Source organism: Falco cherrug, chromosome 3 (assembly GCF_023634085.1).
Source record: "Falco cherrug isolate bFalChe1 chromosome 3, bFalChe1.pri, whole genome shotgun sequence".
In the NCBI taxonomy this organism is placed as follows: domain Eukaryota; kingdom Metazoa; phylum Chordata; class Aves; order Falconiformes; family Falconidae; genus Falco; species Falco cherrug.
This window is the reverse complement of record NC_073699.1, coordinates 101983159-102000229: the sequence shown is the minus strand read 5'-3', so window position 1 is coordinate 102000229 and position 17071 is coordinate 101983159. Positions and strand designations below refer to the sequence as shown.

The following is a 17071-nucleotide window of genomic DNA, read 5'->3' as shown; positions in this document are numbered from 1 at the left end:
TATAGGGATGTAGATATTTTTAAAGAAGGTAGGGACTGGATTTGTGGGCTACAAGGTAGATGAAAAACAACCTGGTTGGGTGAAATTAAAAGGTCAATTGTCTGAAATTTAACTGGCACCTATTTATGGATGGTGGTCCTTAGAGTTTGATAGTGAGTCTGATACTTTTTAATATGTTCATCAGTGACATGGATAATGGCATGGGATGCAGCCTTATCGAGGGCCAGTAGTAAAGCCAAACTCATTTATCAGCTGATATGCAAGGGCTGCCTTCCAAAGCAATCTCAAGAGCTTGAAGGAACAGGCTGATTTGAGCCCCATGAAGCTCAACAAAGAGAAATTTGAAGCTGGACGCCTGGAACACAGTAACTGTGTCTTGGTATGGTCTTGGCTAATGTAGGCTAGGGAGCAACTGCAGAAAGGGCCATGTGGCTCCTGTGGCTAGCAAGCTGGCAACGAGTCGGCACTGTGCCCGTTTGGTGATGAGGTGGACAGTGCAGGCTGGGCTGGTAAAAGCACAGCCAGCACATCAAGGGAACTGGTTATCTTCCAGCCAGCACATCAAGGGAACTGGTTATCTTCCTTGGCACCTCTGGGACTGCATCTAGGATATGTTGTCCAGTTTTGAGTCCTTCCCAGTACAAGAGAGAGATTTACAAACAGGAGAGAGTCCAGCACAGCAACATACTAAAAAGTTTTGGGGTCTAGAGCTGATGACACAAGGAGAAGCTTGGGGAACTGCATCTATTTTATCTTGACAGCTGAGCACGCGAAGGCAGATCATACTGCTCTCCAGCTGCAGAGGCAGCAACAGAGAAGGCAGAGCCAGGCTTCCCTCTGTGGTGCACAGAAAAAGGATGAGACAATGGTCAAAAGTTGCAGCAAGGAAAATTCTAATCAGACATAAGAAAAATATTTTCAACAGTGAGAACTGTAAGCACTTTCCTGTCCAGAAAGGGTGGGGAATCTTTGTCTTTGGTGATATTTAAAACTAAACCAGAAAGGGCCTCAAAAAACTCACTTTTACTTTGAAGTCAGTGCAGCAGAGCGCTGCCCTAGATGATCTCTGGAGCAATAGTCTTCAAAGTGGAGTGTGCCCAGCCCAGGCTGTGCAAGACTATCCATTGGGATGCAGGAAAAAAAATTAGAACTTCAGTAGCACACGTATATAATGTATAAATAAATAAATAATCATATACTGGAGATTCATGATCAAAAAGTTTTCACTGATAAAGCTGTGCAATCAAAACAGTTTGGAGACCACTGGTCTTGAGGTCTCTTGTAGCATAATTTTTCATTTTTGTCCATCTTTGATTATTTCAGTCCTATAGTCAACTTTTTTTAGTAACCTTTGGGGTTTTGTGCTAACTACTGCGTTGATGTTTTTTTTCACTTTATTTGTATTGGGTAAAAGAATACTAGACATCTTTACGTTTTGCTTGTGTTCTGCTTTTAAAAAATGTCTGAGGGGGAAGTAGAAGAATTATGACCTTATACTTTCTATATCAATTTCTGCCGCCTGTGTTACTAATCTGTATGTTAACAAAAGCCACATACAAACCTGCTGCTTAGCCATTTTGAAGAATGGCACCATACCATCTGAAAAAAATCTGGATCTCTCATTTCATTTTAGGCTGCTGTTTCTCAGAAGGATCATTCTCAGTGATTTATTCACTTTAATGGGAAGGAGTGTTGCTCAGCTATTTTATAGACATTGTTCTTGAAGACAAGTGAATCAGGTGATTGAAAGAGGCAAGAGCATGACTGTCCTGGTCCCTGATGTAAGGAATGCTACAGCTGTATCTTTTCACAGCAAATACCTGCCCCAGCCTCAGAGACTTCTGTGCTAAACCCTGTTGGGCTCGTCAGCCCTGTTAATTGCAGTTGTCCTCATGAGGTGTTGTGGTAATTAGGATGTGTTGGGTTGTACTGATAGTACTGACATTGGGGAAGAACATGCCACCTGTCATCTTCATATTTGTTTCTTATGACATCCTGAAGTATATTCTGCCCTGGTCTTGACAGTGTACTAATCAAATTAAGAAATGATTAGCCTGTTTATTGGCCTCTGAAGGTGTGTAAAGAATTCCGCTGGGTCGCATAAAGTATTTGACAGTGTAAATTGGGTTGTCAGGTCTTATTTTTTAGGTCGACTGCAATTCATATGAAATCCAAGTACCCTGGAGATGGCTGCCTGATTTCTCCATGAGATCCCACAGTGCAGGCAACAGCTCTGCCCATTCTGCCCTGTGTCTCACCAGTTTGCCTCAGCCAGAGGATGATGGCCATCCCTAGGGAGGCGATAACAGTTAACGCTCCACTACCACTTCTGCACTTGGCAGCGGTAGCTGCAGTTGCTGATACAGTTGCCCGTGAGCATCAGTTGTGCTGGCAAATTTGCAACGCTAGGAACTTGCTTGATGCCTCTAAGCTCATGTACCAAGGCCCATTCATCGTCCTCAAATGGAAATATTTTTCAGTTCAGTTGTTACCAACTGATTTTTCAGTTGCTACCAACCTGGACAAGGAACTGGAAGCAAGTGTGTTTGAGCGGGGAAGAAAAAAATTAAAAATCAGTGATGCGCGATATTAATAATCTGATGTTCATATTTTCAGAAAAGCAAGACAAACCCCCAACATTTATTGCAACACAAGCCATGGTTTATTTATCATTTTAAGACTTCATGTATAGTTTCCTAGGTAATCTGGCAAGAAGCCAGGTCCTTCTGAGTACCACTGAGTACTTTTTATTCCCAGATAACTGAGCTTGTTCAGACCTTGGAAGCATTTATTTAGCATTTTACACGTTCAGGTTCTTATTAATGACCATTTTAAATAGTTTTAAATTCTGTGATGTAAAGCTTTATAGCTTTTTCTTATCTGAACTGCAGTTTCTGTTTTTTCTAGAAATATGGAAAAGGACAGCCAGCCAGGGCTTGACAATCTTGCATAATGCATAAATATTTACATGCCAGCTTTCACTAGAATGCTGACACTTCTGATATGCTATCATTTCCATCAGGCACATAAATGAGGTGGTGAAGATAGAGCTTAGTCTTTCTTCTTTTTATGCACCTTCTCTGTCTTGCCATTTGAAGTACATGGTTGAACAAATGCCAGATTAGCCATTAACTAAACTTAGTGTACTGGCTAGACACCCGCTTATGTCCTGTTCTGTAAAATGCTGTCTGCCAGCTGAGAACACATTAAAAGAAGAGGATTTGCTTTACTCCAGACTAGCTGACAGTTGTACTTGAACATCAAGAAGGAAAAATCAGTGTTTTGCCTAAAACCAAACCAGATCCTTCTGTTCTATATTCTGTACTAAGACTGCAGCTTCCAAATGCGAAATGGGTAATTCTTCTTTTGACATGCAGACTTCAGGTTGGTTGTTTACATCACGCTGCCAGCATCCATGGGAACTGGTGACAGACTATGAAAACAATTGTGCAAATAGCAAGGGAACAAAGTGGGTTTAGTGCAGTTCTCAGTTTCACTGAGGCAGCAAAACAAAAGGGTTTTTTAATTTGAGATTATAATTAAGTGTGTTACTTTGAGTTCATTTGTGATAATACAAATCTATTCAAAGTAACTTTCTGAGAGAGAAAATTTTCTAACTTGTAAAGCTTTCAGAACAAACTATTACATTTCCTTTAATTTTATGTAAGTTGTGAAATACAAAAGCGGCAGGTGGTAGTAATAGTATTGAAATAACACTGCAAGGTTGCGTTGGTTTATCCATTTCCATAAACACGTTTGTTCATCTCCCATATGAAGCCTTTGGGAGGTGGGGTAAGTATGAGAGTTATGAGATAAGAAGTTGTCCATTGCATGACCCCTACAAGGATTTCAGATGTTGTTGTGCCAGCCTGCTTCGCCATGGGGTGTATGATACTGGCTATTAAAGATTTTAGTGTATATAAAGAGTGGTGTAGAATTAATCTGGTGGGTTTTTTTTATTCCCCCTCCAGATTCATCATCCCCATCTCCCTCTCTCTTTCCGTGTTTATTTGTAAAAATCATTGGATGATAAATTTGTCTAACAGGCACTGATTTGGAGTTTTTTTGTAGATGTTGACACTCTTGGTTCTTTCACTAGCCATTTGCTTTCCATTATTACAGACATGTCCACTGATTAATGTAGTCCTGCTGCCACTCATTATTCCCCATTTCCTGGGCTGTAATGTGATGTGAGGTCATGTAGCTCCCCTAGGTGCTCTCTCTGTAGCTGGAGTGTATCATCAGTAGCAGAAAATTTGCACCTTTCATTTGCAGTTTTCATTATGGTGTATACATTTTGCCTTAGAGACCCAAGATTCACCTCAGTGAACAGAATAAAATGTTTATCTTCCCTATTGCTAAAGGCAAGTTGTTAAAGTGTGCATTGATTCAACATTAAAACAGGCTGACTGCTCAAAGAGATATTCCTTGATTAAAAAGGCTAGAACTTTTCATGAGGAAACATTTTGTACTACATCAATAAAGATTTCAAAATGGCATTTGGAAAGAATACATGCAGAACTTTTTATGTTCAATTTTTGCTACAAATGGTACAGCTGTAATTTAAGCCTTCTGGATTTTGAGTGCTGCCAAGCCAGCGGATAAGGTTTTTTCCTTGCGTGTTCTTCTTTCAGCTCCACTGATAGACACTGAATTTTTTTCATTGCCTGCGTGAGATAGGGAAACTTGCTCTGGTTGGTTCCTTGTGGCTCAGAATGAGAAGACAGATCTTCCCTCAGTTTCTTCATTGGATGACTGTGAATTCCGAAGCTATGGCAGCAAGGTCTGACCTTTCCTTTAGCAGCCTGCATGGCCAGCCGTTGGAGGGCTTTGCTCGTCCCGAGCAAAGCCTGCCGGCGCGCTTCTGTTGTAAAACTAGTGTTGTACTGCATCGAAAACAGCTTCCTCTCTGTGTGCCTGTCTTGAAAAAATATAGCAATCCTAGAGCAGACAATTTCTTAGTTTGCTTAACTTTTAGGGCATTCTTCATTCATCATAGAAGAGTCCATTTTTTTGTATATTTTTGTATATTTTTGGAAAAAAAAGGTCTGTTTTTTTGCAGCCTCAGTAGGGCTTTTAAAATGCTTCTCATTGTCTACAAGGATGCTCAACAGACTGTACTGGATTGGAGGGTGTGAAGTTTAAGCAAATTTTACTGTACGCATGGAAAATATTACGGAAAAACTAGGCGTGATTGTCAGTGAAATAGATGTAGAAAAATATTGTTGACTTAGGTGCATCTCAGAGAAGTAAACATCTGATCAGATGTTTTCTTCTCTGCCATGGCCATGCTTCCAGTTAGCACACAATGAGACTGAGGAATGGCCTTTGAAAAGCTGTTTTTCTATGCTTCAAGTTACATGGTTTCCATTCCTTCCAGTTAGACTTCTGGGTGCTATGATCTTATGAAAAATTAGACTCTGTGGACTCAGGTGCTGCATTTGTTGTAAAAAAATTGAATAATTACCAGCAAAGCATCCAACTCATAAAATGGTTGGATCATTAAATGTTGTGGTGATAAAGAGTTTTTTGCCTTCAGGAACAACAGCACATTTACTATGTGGGAAGTGCAAGACTGATGAACCCTTAACCCATTTACTTGCTTTTTAAGAGCCTGAGTTTTGTAAATGATGTGGAAGGGAAGAGGGCTGCTGTCACTTAGCAACCCTATCTTGTTTGGGAACAAAATGTTTTGCTGTTGGAATCCGTGCAGTGCTGCTACAAAGCATTCCTGCCTGGTAGGAGCCGGGGCAGCTCTGTTCTGGAGAGGTTTGGTGCAATACAAGTTGAGTGTTCCTGACGCTGCATTTGTGAGATGTATTCATGCCGGTGTTTGTGACAACTGAGATTTTTGTTGTCTACCTCATTGTTTGTCTGTTGTGACCATTAGCCAAGTAAACATTTCCAAATGGCTTCAATAAAGCAAAATTATGTTTTATGTTAATGGCACAAAATAATTTCCGCCCGCCTTAAATGATGTGTGATACTGCACTTTTCAATATTCTAGTATCAGTCATGTAAAAACCTTCTGAGAGGTTACATTAGCATCCCTAGAGGAAAAGAAACCAAATGCTTCCATGTCGGAAGATTTCCTGACTTATTGCTTTTGAATGATGATGGCATTTGGTAATGTAGCTCTTAATGAATGATAGCGTGATGAGTGTAATTAGAATACATCTTTCTTTTTTAAACACTCTGTTTTTGCTGAGATTAAAAATACCATCAAGAAATCATACTTCTTGAATGCAAAATGAAATTCACTCTGTTCCTCATCAACCTGCTAGTGTGTCAGGAAGTTTCCAGAAGGCAAGCTGGGTCCATGTTTCCAGCATGAAGTTGGGAATGACTTCGGTTGTTCTACATAGAATCCTGGAATGGTTTGGGTTGGAAGGGACCTTTGAGACCATCTAGTCCCAACCCCCCTGCCATGGGCAGGGACACCTTCCACCAGATCTGGTTGCTCCAAGCCCCATCCAGCCTGGCCTTGAACATGCCTTTGGTTGAACATGCCTTTCCATATACATATACAAGTCTTTTGTCAGTAAGTCTTTTTATTGCTACTCTGCGACAAGCGGAGAATTATGCTGACATTCATGGTTTGAAAACTGGCTATTTTAACCACTGTACATTCAACTGGGAAACTGCAAAAGCATCATCTTCATGTCAAATAGGCAGCCAGTAACACAAGAAAGAAGGTTACTTACTATTTTCTTGCAACCATACAAAAGGCCAAAATGACAAACCGTATTACGAGTAGTTCTGATGACAGGAGTAATGAGGATAATCCATCACAGTCACCAGGAAAGTCCCCTGTCCTAGAAGCTGCTAACTTGTCTGTGAAAATTACTTCAAGCAATGAGAATAAAATCACCTGATGCTTCTCCAGTCCTGAATTTATTGCTGTCAGGTTCAAGTGGTGCTGTTGGTTTTTGTGATGTGGACACAGGACTAAAGTAACACAGGAACACTTATTCTGTAGTTCATTGCAGTATACGTGTTTAATTACCCTGGGCTACAACTGGCTGGGTGCTTCCAACATGAATTTTGGAAGTGCCCCTTGTTCTCTGTTACGATCCTGGAATCTCTCACACTGACATGCCGATATTGGCCTTTGATGCTCATGTCCATTCAGGTCTGTTACAAAGTGGTGACAGACCTGTCGCTCAGGGCTGGAGATACAGCTGGTTCTTTGGATTTGAGACACCCTGAGCTTTTCCAGGATTCCCAAATGTAGTGTACCTGTATGACTTGCTGTGAGCCAGCATGCTGGCTGAAAGCTGAACTGACTTCTTGGGTGCAGAGGGGAGCAGCAGAGTCCCACCTCTGTCCTGGCTATCAGCCCATGCGTTCTACATTGGGAGCTCTTACCAGGGATATTCTGGCTATTTAAAAGATGAGTGACAAAAGGCTAAACACTAAGATGTGAAATGTCACTGCCTTTCCTGAAGTACACAAGATTATTGCTGACCTCTAGAGATGAGTCTGATAATTTCTGCAAGGACATGTAGGTCTGAATCAGCGCACACCTGTTTTGCTTTCCATACACCCATTCTGATTTATTCTGACTGAGAGAAGACAGCTTGCAGGAACTTTGGTGTATACATTTTGTACAGTTGTAGGTGGGGGGATGGCTGGTGTGTATCAAATTCAATGGAAAGGTTCCCATTGACTCCAGGGAGCTTTAAATTATGCCCTGACCCCACAAGCACTTTGATGTAGGCTTTAGCTCACTGGTTCAAGTTCACTGAAATCACTGGAACTGTTCAAGAACGTGAAGTTAAGCATGTACAACATCTACAGGCTTTGGACCGTAAAAAACTCTGGTTTTCTCCTTTTTTCTGTTTTCCTCCCTGCATGTACATATACACATAGATGTTCTTCCCTCGACGTGAAAAACCTAACTTTTGCTGAGTATATGTCTTTCTCGGTGAAGAAGGTGTAGTTAAAATAGAGGATGCTAATTTATGCATAGCTAGTAGATCAATTAGATCTCAGCAGAAAGCATCACACTCTCTGTGTAAGGAGCAGTGTGTGATGTGCTGGGTGGTTTTGGTGTTCAGTCCCCTCCCCGCAGTGCAGCCCACAGGGTCTGCTGTGCCCCGTGAAACGTGCCGGCCGTTCCGCAGCCCATGGCCCCGCCAGTTGTCGGGACCGTCCACATTCCAGGTGCCTTTGGAAGGTCTTTTCCTCTGGATCAGTGTTGGGTTTAACTTGTTTAAAATGTCCATTCTAATGTAGTGCAGCTTGAAAACAGATTAAATGAAGAAGACATTTTGCTTTCCAATTATTAGGTGTAAACATGACTTTTTATTTTTGTCTGTAGTAATAGCTGTTGTTGTAATATGCTCAACTATCTTGAAATTTTCAGTTACTATAAAAAAATTACACTTGCACTGATGGGGTTTGTTTTACTGATCTGGTTTTGTACTATTATTTTTCAGGCAATTTAGCTTGACTGGTCCACTTAAATTAGTTGAAATTTGAATGTTATTTCATGCCAGTTCCCTGTGAGCTTCCATTGAGTTTCTGGGTACGGTTCAGTAACACTGTGTTTATTTTCTGTGTTACTCAGCTTTAACTCTTAAAAAATTTGCATCCACAACCCATTTTAGACAGATAAGGGCTAATGAGTCTAGCTAGTAGCACCTTAAGAAATTACCGCCTCTCAAACATCCACTGTTTCTGTGCCAAAGACTGCTTCCACAGCAATGACACCAATAGAAGCATATGCATTATGATACATAGGTTTACACCACGGAGTAAAGTCTACATACCTTCTTCTGCAGTCCAAAATGAGCCACCCCACTAAAGCAGTTCAGGCAAGGGCAGATAGTTCCCTTCTGATCCTACCCACCATCAGGCAGTTGTTACAAAAAGCAGGAAAAAATAATATTTTGGATGGCTGCAAGAGTTAACTGAGAAAGCCTGGTTTGCTTTTCTTCTGCTCCTCCCCTCTCTTCATTTGGTGGTGTAATGTTGTGTCAAGCAGGTGTCATTAAGCAACAGCAAAACAGCTCGCTGTTAGTGAGGTGTCTGGTGCGTTTAATTTGTCTCACCCTCCCCTGTTTCTGGTCAGAATCCAGAGCTGCTAATTTCCTTAGATGACTGAAAACAAATTAGTAGGTGACATGCGTAAGACTAGCAGGCAACTTCTGAGAATTTATGGATTTTTGCTATCTTTGCATGCTGGAGGTTACCGAAGCTGTCTCAGGTTTGCTTTGGATGGTGCCGTCTTTGAAGGTGCCTGTAAAGACTTGGCTTGTTTAATTTTTATTTTAGTGGTAATAAGGCTGGTTTGATGTTACTAGATGAAAGTCAGTCAGGAAAACTTGAATAAAAACCAAATAGAGGCTACTAAAAAAATTACTTATGGAGCCATCTGGTCAGGTAACCATGTAATATTTCTAGTTATTTGTCATTCTATGGATTATTACAACACAGTCACTTGTCCTTTTTGAAGCTGTGTCAATGCAGTATTGTGCACTGGCGTAATAAAGTTGTCTTATCTTGCTACTTAAATATCAAAACAAAAGCGAGGTGTTTCATCAGGAGGCTTCAGTTATTGACATTGCTGGTGTTGAAGGCTTTTACTGGTGTTGAAGGTGATGAGAGAATTCTTTTGAAACGTTAGTATTAGTGAGGGAGACATACAGGTCTGTAGCATATAGCTGCACATAAAGGAGCTGCTAATGATAGTAAGATTGCAAATACTTTTGATACAGAGAGAAACTGTTGCTCTCAGCTTGTTTGCATTAGATTTAGAGTCTGATGAGCTTGTGTGGGAGGCATACATCCTGTCACTCCCGTGGGCTTTTTTTTTTCTCTTTATTTTCATTCAGACCTTAGCACAAGTATACAAGTCATCTTGGCAGGGGGGGCATTGGTCCACTGAATAGTCAGGTGGATCTTCAAAGGGAAACTGGAAGACAAATGACAAAGCTTAGAGAGCATGTGCATCGGTCTTCCAGGTTGTCATGAAAGGATGCTGCTAGCAGCTATAACTACAGTGAGTTTTGCTTACTCCTCTCCAATGTGGGACAAGATCCTTTTCCTCCTGTCTGCTGGTCTGCCTCTGTGTAGGAAAAATTAATTGCTAAATGTCAAACAAATCCTAATTGTGCCACCTTACACAGGGGTCTTTGGGAAGGGGGATGATGTTATGGAAGTGACCAGTAGGTCTACCTCATCTTTCTTGCTGCTTTTCTGTGGATGCAAAGGCAGCTGCACAGCAGGACCAACTGGCATGGCATGGCTGGTCCATAGGTAAAATGCTTCTTGGGGAACAGTTTGTGGGTTGGTGACGTATGGTATTTTGTTGGGACAGGATTTTATAGACAAGTACATACTAAATGTTAGAATGTCGGAGAACCTGGAACTGCTGCAACAGTATAGCTGTTGCTGTATTAATTACATCTAGCTCATTCCGGTTGTTTTGGGTATGGTCAAATGAATTAACCCAGTGTAATACATTCAAATCTCACCAACATATTTTTAATGTAGAATAAAAGTGCATTACGGGGTATTAGTACAAGAGGAGTGTTTTCTGTCCGTGTAGACAAACCTCAAATTGGCATACTTACTGCCCAGTGATGATGTAATTGTGATTTTGATGTCTGTCACGTTTCAGAATTGCGTGGAGCATTCTGATTAAAAATGCCTCATAATGCTGCTGCTTTTCCTTTCACCAGAGGCCAGCAGAAACCGTAGATGAAGAAGAAAATGCAGAAGAGGAAAACGACAGGGGAGAGGAGGCATATAAAGGAGAGGAAGAATATCCAGTAGTGAATGGAAAGGAAAGTGGGGAAACTGTTACAGGAAGAAGTGAAGTAGAAAACAAGAAGAAACTGAATGAGAGTTATGAAGATGAAGCAGAAGAAACAGAGAATGTTGATGAAGCAGAGGAAGAAGAACTTATCCATTTAAATGGCAAGAAAAACGAAGAAAATGGTGAGGGAATGGAGCACCTCAACTACCAAGGTGATCTTCAGCCTGAAGCAGAAATAAAAGAAGAGGATTCTAACAGTCGGAAACAGGTGAGTGTTCATTCTTTCAGTTTGTTGTTCTTAAGCTATAGTTCCTCATTCATCTCAGCCTTACGCTTCTCAGCTAGTCCCTAAGTAGCTCACTCCTGATAAGGTCCCGAGAGCATTTACAAGAACGTCAGTTTGTGGAAAAGCTGTTTTCCATCTGTACAGATCAGTTAGATCAGTAATTACACTATGCCCTCCAACTGAGAAAGCAGCTGTTTCTCGCTATTTGATGGATCTGCATTTCCTGCTTTCCTGAGTATCATAGAATCATGGGATGGTTTGCGTTGGAAGGGACCTTAAAGATCATCTATTTATGAACCCCCTGCCCTGGGCAGGACACCTTCCACCAGACCAGCCTGCTCCAAGCCCCATCCCACCTGGCCTGCGACACTGCCAGGGTTGGTGCATCCACAGCTGCTCTGGGCAGCCTGTGCAGATGCCTCACCACCCTGTAGTAGAGAATTCCTTCCTTGTGTCTAATCTAAACCTGCCCTCTTTCAGTTTGAAGTCTTTCTCCCTTGTCCTATCACTACAGGCCCTTGCAAAAGGTCCCTCTCCGGCTTTCATTTCATTATGCTGAATTTCATTTCCGTATGCTGAATTTTGAAAAAAAAATAAAATACAAAAAATTCTTGCAATTTCCAGAAAAGCATAATCATTGTATATTTTTGCATTACCTTGTCCTTTAGGACAAAGCAAAAGGGTGTGTTCATGAAACCACAGTGCCTCACTATTTTGATGCGTTGACTTTCATGGAAGTTGCATTTCACAAAGGGCTCTTGCCATGGCTTTGTGGGACTTTCATCTCCTTTTCTTAGAAATTGGAAAAGACAGTGGAAATGGATAAGATCCCCAAAGCACGGTGCTTAAATTAACCAGTTTAAAAGCAAATATCCTATTAATTTAGGAGACATGGTAACATGCTGTTAGCTTAGTTGGAGGCATGCAGGCCAGAAAGATAAAGGGGACTATGCTGACTGTTCAGGTGAACTGACCAGAGAACAGAATGTGGGAAACAAAATGTTTGTTTAATGGGGAGAATCCAGATCTCGGAAGAGTGGGGCTCTTAAGCGTCAGAGGTAGGACACCTTGCTGCGTGTTCCCTGCCTGCAGGCTGCTGGAGAACAGTCTCTGTTCTGTTTCCACTGATGCTGGGAATGGTTTCTTGTATCTTACAACTTGGCTTTCTCCTCTTTCTGTATGACACACGAGAACATTTTTTCAGTTAAGAGAGCTGAGTAATGTGACGTTTTCTTGGGCCCTGAATTTATTCTATGCTGGATATATTGATTTTTAAAATTTATTTTTAGAAAAGCTGAAGTTATTTATGGAAGCGGAGAAAGTGAGTGAGCGTTCACTTTAAATGAATGTGGGTTGTGGGTGGGTGGATGTTTGATGAAAGAACTGGGGGGAACCTCTGATCTGTGTACTTTGTCCTCTGGAAGGTATATAAGTATAAGGTAAATAACAATGTTAATGTGATCACTCACAGAAAACATTTTTTCATGTGAAGAATACCTTGTGGAAGTTTTAGTATGAAGTGCTAACATTGTATTGAATTGAAGTGAAATCTTTGTTACCCAAACCAGTCAACAGTACCTGTCCTTTTTCTCTAGGTGGATTCCCGTCCTGAAAAAACATCCACAAATCCAAGGGTGACTATCACCAGCCCACAGGAAAGTGAAAAAAATGATCAGAGTAGTGACTATGCTGCAGTCGCATAGATAGAACAAATGTAGTGAGCAGAAAATGAAAGATTATAATACTTTAAATATAAAGCGTGTTATTTTTTGTGATTGATAATTTACAATGGGAAGGTAGGTTCAGTACCCACATACTGAGTCTTGAGGTGATAATGGCATATGGACTGATATAGAAAAGAAACATTAATAGTTTTCAGAGGAACAGAGAATTATTTTTACAAGGTAAGATTTTACAAAGTAATATTTTCCAGTAGAATTTGAGGGGGGAAATACAAGAGTACTGTATAATAGCACTAGAAATGAACGAGCTATTCTGTGGTATAAGGTGGTTAGCAGAATAACCACAAAAATTACATTATTCCAGAAAAAGGTAAAAAAACCCCACCCAAATTCAATGTCAGAACTTCTTTGCAGCTTTGTTCAGAAAAGAAAAAATGTTTTACTTTTAATGAGGATATATGCAATTTTTCCTTTAATATTCCACATGATATATATGATTTCCAGACATAACATTAAGATATAATTAAAATATGTTCCTCACTTAATGGACTTATGCCCACAAAAAATGGTGCACTATAATGAGGTGTCACTCTTAATGTTACTAAATAGTGGATTTTCAATATATTAATTAGAATGGTTAGTTTGTGCATTCACAAGTAGCACTTACCGGGCACTATGAAGGTGTGTAGGCAGCCTGCAATCCTGCAGCTTGGTCCCATTTCCAGCAGGGAGCTGTGCTGATTGTCCTGCACCGATTCCCCAAGCAGTGGATTGTTATCAGAGTGGAGAAAAGATAATGGAAGATTATGCAGCAGATGAGTTTCAAAAGTTGACTTTGGATAGATTTGTGGTTCAGTCTATGTGAAATCTAATTTATTAATGAAAAAAAGTGAATAGGCCTAGATTCAGACTGAAATTGCCATGAAACCATTGCTGTCAATGGAGCCATTTTAATAAGAAACACATTAGGATGAGCCTACCAGTTTTCTGTAAAAGTCAGCAACAAATGCTGCATTTATGAACCCTTTGCGTAGCCGTAATGGCTGGAAGTGTCACCATCTCTTTGAGCAAGCTGGCTCCTAGTAGGCTGTGCATTGGTATATAAGGCATTGATCCACAGTGTTAGTTCTCTTAATGACACCAACTCCATTGTTATATATCCCTGTTAGTAAAGCGAATAATTTGTTGTTCATAGTAATACATCCCTGAGCATCATGTCTTTAATTATACAAAAGAAATAGTGTGTTTCTTTATCATTAATGCTGGAAAGTTATTACTATGAGAAACTAAATGTCATTTTCATTGATTTCATGCCATTAAGACAAAAATTACATTTATGAACAAATTGAACTTGAAAGACTGTTTGAGGAATGTGAAGAACCACTTGTCATGACTGAAACTCATGCAAACATCTTCACTTTTTCTACTATTAAATACATTTTCCAATGGAGTAGCAATACATAGAGATCCTTCAGCGTGTTTCTGAGCATTGGCAATGTAAGTATAAACCCCAGAATGTTAAAAGCTGTATGAACAGGATTAGAACAGTTTGCCCTGCAGCATCTCTGAATTGTCTGAGTTGTGTCCTCTGTGGGACTGTCTGACAAAGAGCTGAGGGATTATTACATTTGTGATCTGTTCAAAATAAGCTCCTAACTTAGCCAAGCTCTTTAGCAAGTATGTGTGCTTCCTTTATTTGATACAGCAATTAAGCCTATGCTCAAATATCTTTGTTTTAAGCCCATGCTCAAATATCTTTGATTTCACTGAGATTTAAGAAAATATTTAAAGTTAAGCAGAAGTAAAAAAAAAGCCAACCAGCCCTCCACCCCAGCCCACAAAAACCCCCACAGCAGAATGAATAAAATAACTACGTGCTGGTGAGGAAGACCAGCACACAGAAATCCTCTAGGTACTTTTAGAGTTAATCCTGCACTGGAATAATACCTGCAGCAGCATCAAAAGCCCTCAAACAATGCTTAACCAGCCAGAGGAGGCAGCTCTGTCTCCTGGGGCACTCAGGGGAATTTACCTGCAGACCCCGCTGTGCAAAGCTGGCCAAGGGAAATGCTAAGGCTGCGTCTCTGCTCCCCCAAAGCTGGGTAGCTCGTACACTCACCGGTAAGGGTGGGTTTAAACACCTTGCTGGATCAAAACAAATTATGCTAATCTGGTGTCGACATTACTGGGAGTGGGCTCTTCACTGAAAGGTGATAGAGTACCAAAGAGAGGGCTCTGCCTGCCGGCATCTTAGTGCAGATTAAGACTGAACAACCTCTGAGATGTCCTTCGTCCTCAAAAGTGTGAGGTTGAATCGACATCCAAAAATATCTGATGGAGATAGTTAATGTGGAGAACCTCTGCCTCAAAACATTGTACCTAGAAATGAAATTTAGAAGAAAATGAAGGATTTGTGCCGTGATACTTTTCTCCTTTTGGTTTCTATTTATATAGCTTCTGTCCACCAACGGTTTCTGTTGTTTCTTCCCTTTTCCCCAAACGTTCGGTGTCTTCCATGCTTAAAAGACTTACAGGTATCAATAAGAGTACTTTAAAAGTTTAAACTAAATTCTAGGGAAGTTTAATATGATCATTTTCTTTCATGGGAACATGAAACCCGTCTGAGTGCTATTCAGTTTTTAAAATGCTCTGTTTTCTTGTAAGAAAGACAGGATATGTTTCTTCAGAATGGCAAATCAGCCTTTTTGGAAATAGAGATATAACCATTTTATCATTCACCTTACAACACGGACAGCATGGCTTTTGTATCAGGTTCTTTTATATAGAGAAATTAGTTTATGCGTAACAAATAATTCTGATGTTAAAGTAGAAATTAAACAAGAAACATACAGGTGGTCTCACTAATAGTTTTTCTGTCTGGGTTTGCTGTGTGTGATGGCTTAACTCTGTTTTATATGAGAAATACATTATTTCCTTAAGCTTATGTAATGTTATTTTATTAAGCTTATACGCAACAGTTCTGAGGCTTTTATTAAGACTTGTTTGCTTGTTTTGGTTTTGTTTTTAAAAACAATTTGCTATTAAAGTAAACTATCATACAGGTATCCCTGTGTTTTGTCTCTTATCAAGGCCTGTTTGATGTTAAGTCTATTTTTGGGTGACTGGCTTTATAAACCTGGTGATTTTGCAGCTGATAGGTTTCTCCCATAACTAGGACTTAAAAAAAAAAATTGTATTTTTTTCCTCTGACAATTTAGCTGTTACATAGTTATAAACCATAAGAATAACAGCACAGTTAAACTGGCCACTGGTTTTCACTGTCATCATTCAGGTTAGGGCTGGGTTATCGGTGTGCATGTACTGTTCAACTGATACTCAGCAAACAACGTGAGTTTTATCTGTTCACTTGCAATACTTGAGAAAACTCCCCAAACTTCTAGATGTCTCCCTGCTGAAATTCCTTATTTCAGCAAAGCATTAAAGCATATGCTTAAATCCCATAGGACTGCAGTTTTCATTAAATTTTGTCTAATGCTTTGATGCTTGGACATATCAGAGCCAAAATAAAGTTAGTTTCCAGAAATAAATGGGTGAAAATAAGGTAAATATAATCCCTGCTCTCTCCCATCTAAAGTAAAGCAAAATAAACCTGCTTGCAGAAGAAAATCATAGGAAGTATTCCGATTACTTGAAAATACTGGGAAAGGATTGTTGCTTGGATATTTTGACTGATTATCCCAAAGGTACATTAAATAACCATAAGACATTAAATATGAGTGCAAAATGAAGTATCTTGAGGAAGGGGGAATTTGTTAAGTAGAAGCAGTCAGAATGATTTAATGGGATGCAGCTCAAGGATGTGTTGTTTTGGGTGGCTGATAGCCTTCCATCTAAGTTTTAAACAAAAGAAGAGCTTTTGACGTGGCGATAGACAGTAAAGCCATCTGCTGTCTTTATGTTATTGTGCATGTGCATATTTGTGGTGTTAACGTACGGGCACGTGTGTGAGCGCTGTAACCGAATGCCTTTGCTGTGTGTTCACACATACTGCATGTGTAAATAATGTGCATTTATAATAATGTTAGTGATGGTAAAAGATAGTATTGATTGTAGCTGAAATTTGCTATAATTATATAAGAAAATAGAGCTACATCTAGTAATAACTAACCCCATAAAAACAGTGACGCATCTTTTTAAGTTACGTGTGTACTTTGGTGCTTCGCTGGGCCAAGCCCAGAACGCTTGAAGCCCCAAGGTAAAATGGAAATAGCAGCTTCAAACCGATGGGGAGCTACACGGGTCACAGGGATGCGGACAGGATTTGGAAAATTCAAGAAAGTACAAGTCTTTCCTGCAACATGTGACACCAAAACTTTC

General features: G+C 40.1%; 1 protein-coding gene across 2 annotated transcripts in view; it reads left to right on the top strand.

Annotated features, from left to right (window-relative positions):
- Window positions 1-15798, top strand: part of DCDC2 (doublecortin domain containing 2) — a 68375-nt gene extending 52577 nt beyond the window's left edge. For both annotated transcript variants that reach the window (XM_055706279.1, XM_027799187.2), the window contains 2 exons: window positions 10689-11033; window positions 12647-15798. In XM_055706279.1, coding sequence (XP_055562254.1) covers window positions 10689-11033; window positions 12647-12754 — 453 coding nt within the window. In that variant the 3' untranslated portion in view covers window positions 12755-15798. The remainder of the gene's footprint in view (window positions 1-10688; window positions 11034-12646) is intronic.
- Window positions 15799-17071: the final 1273 nt, after the last annotated feature.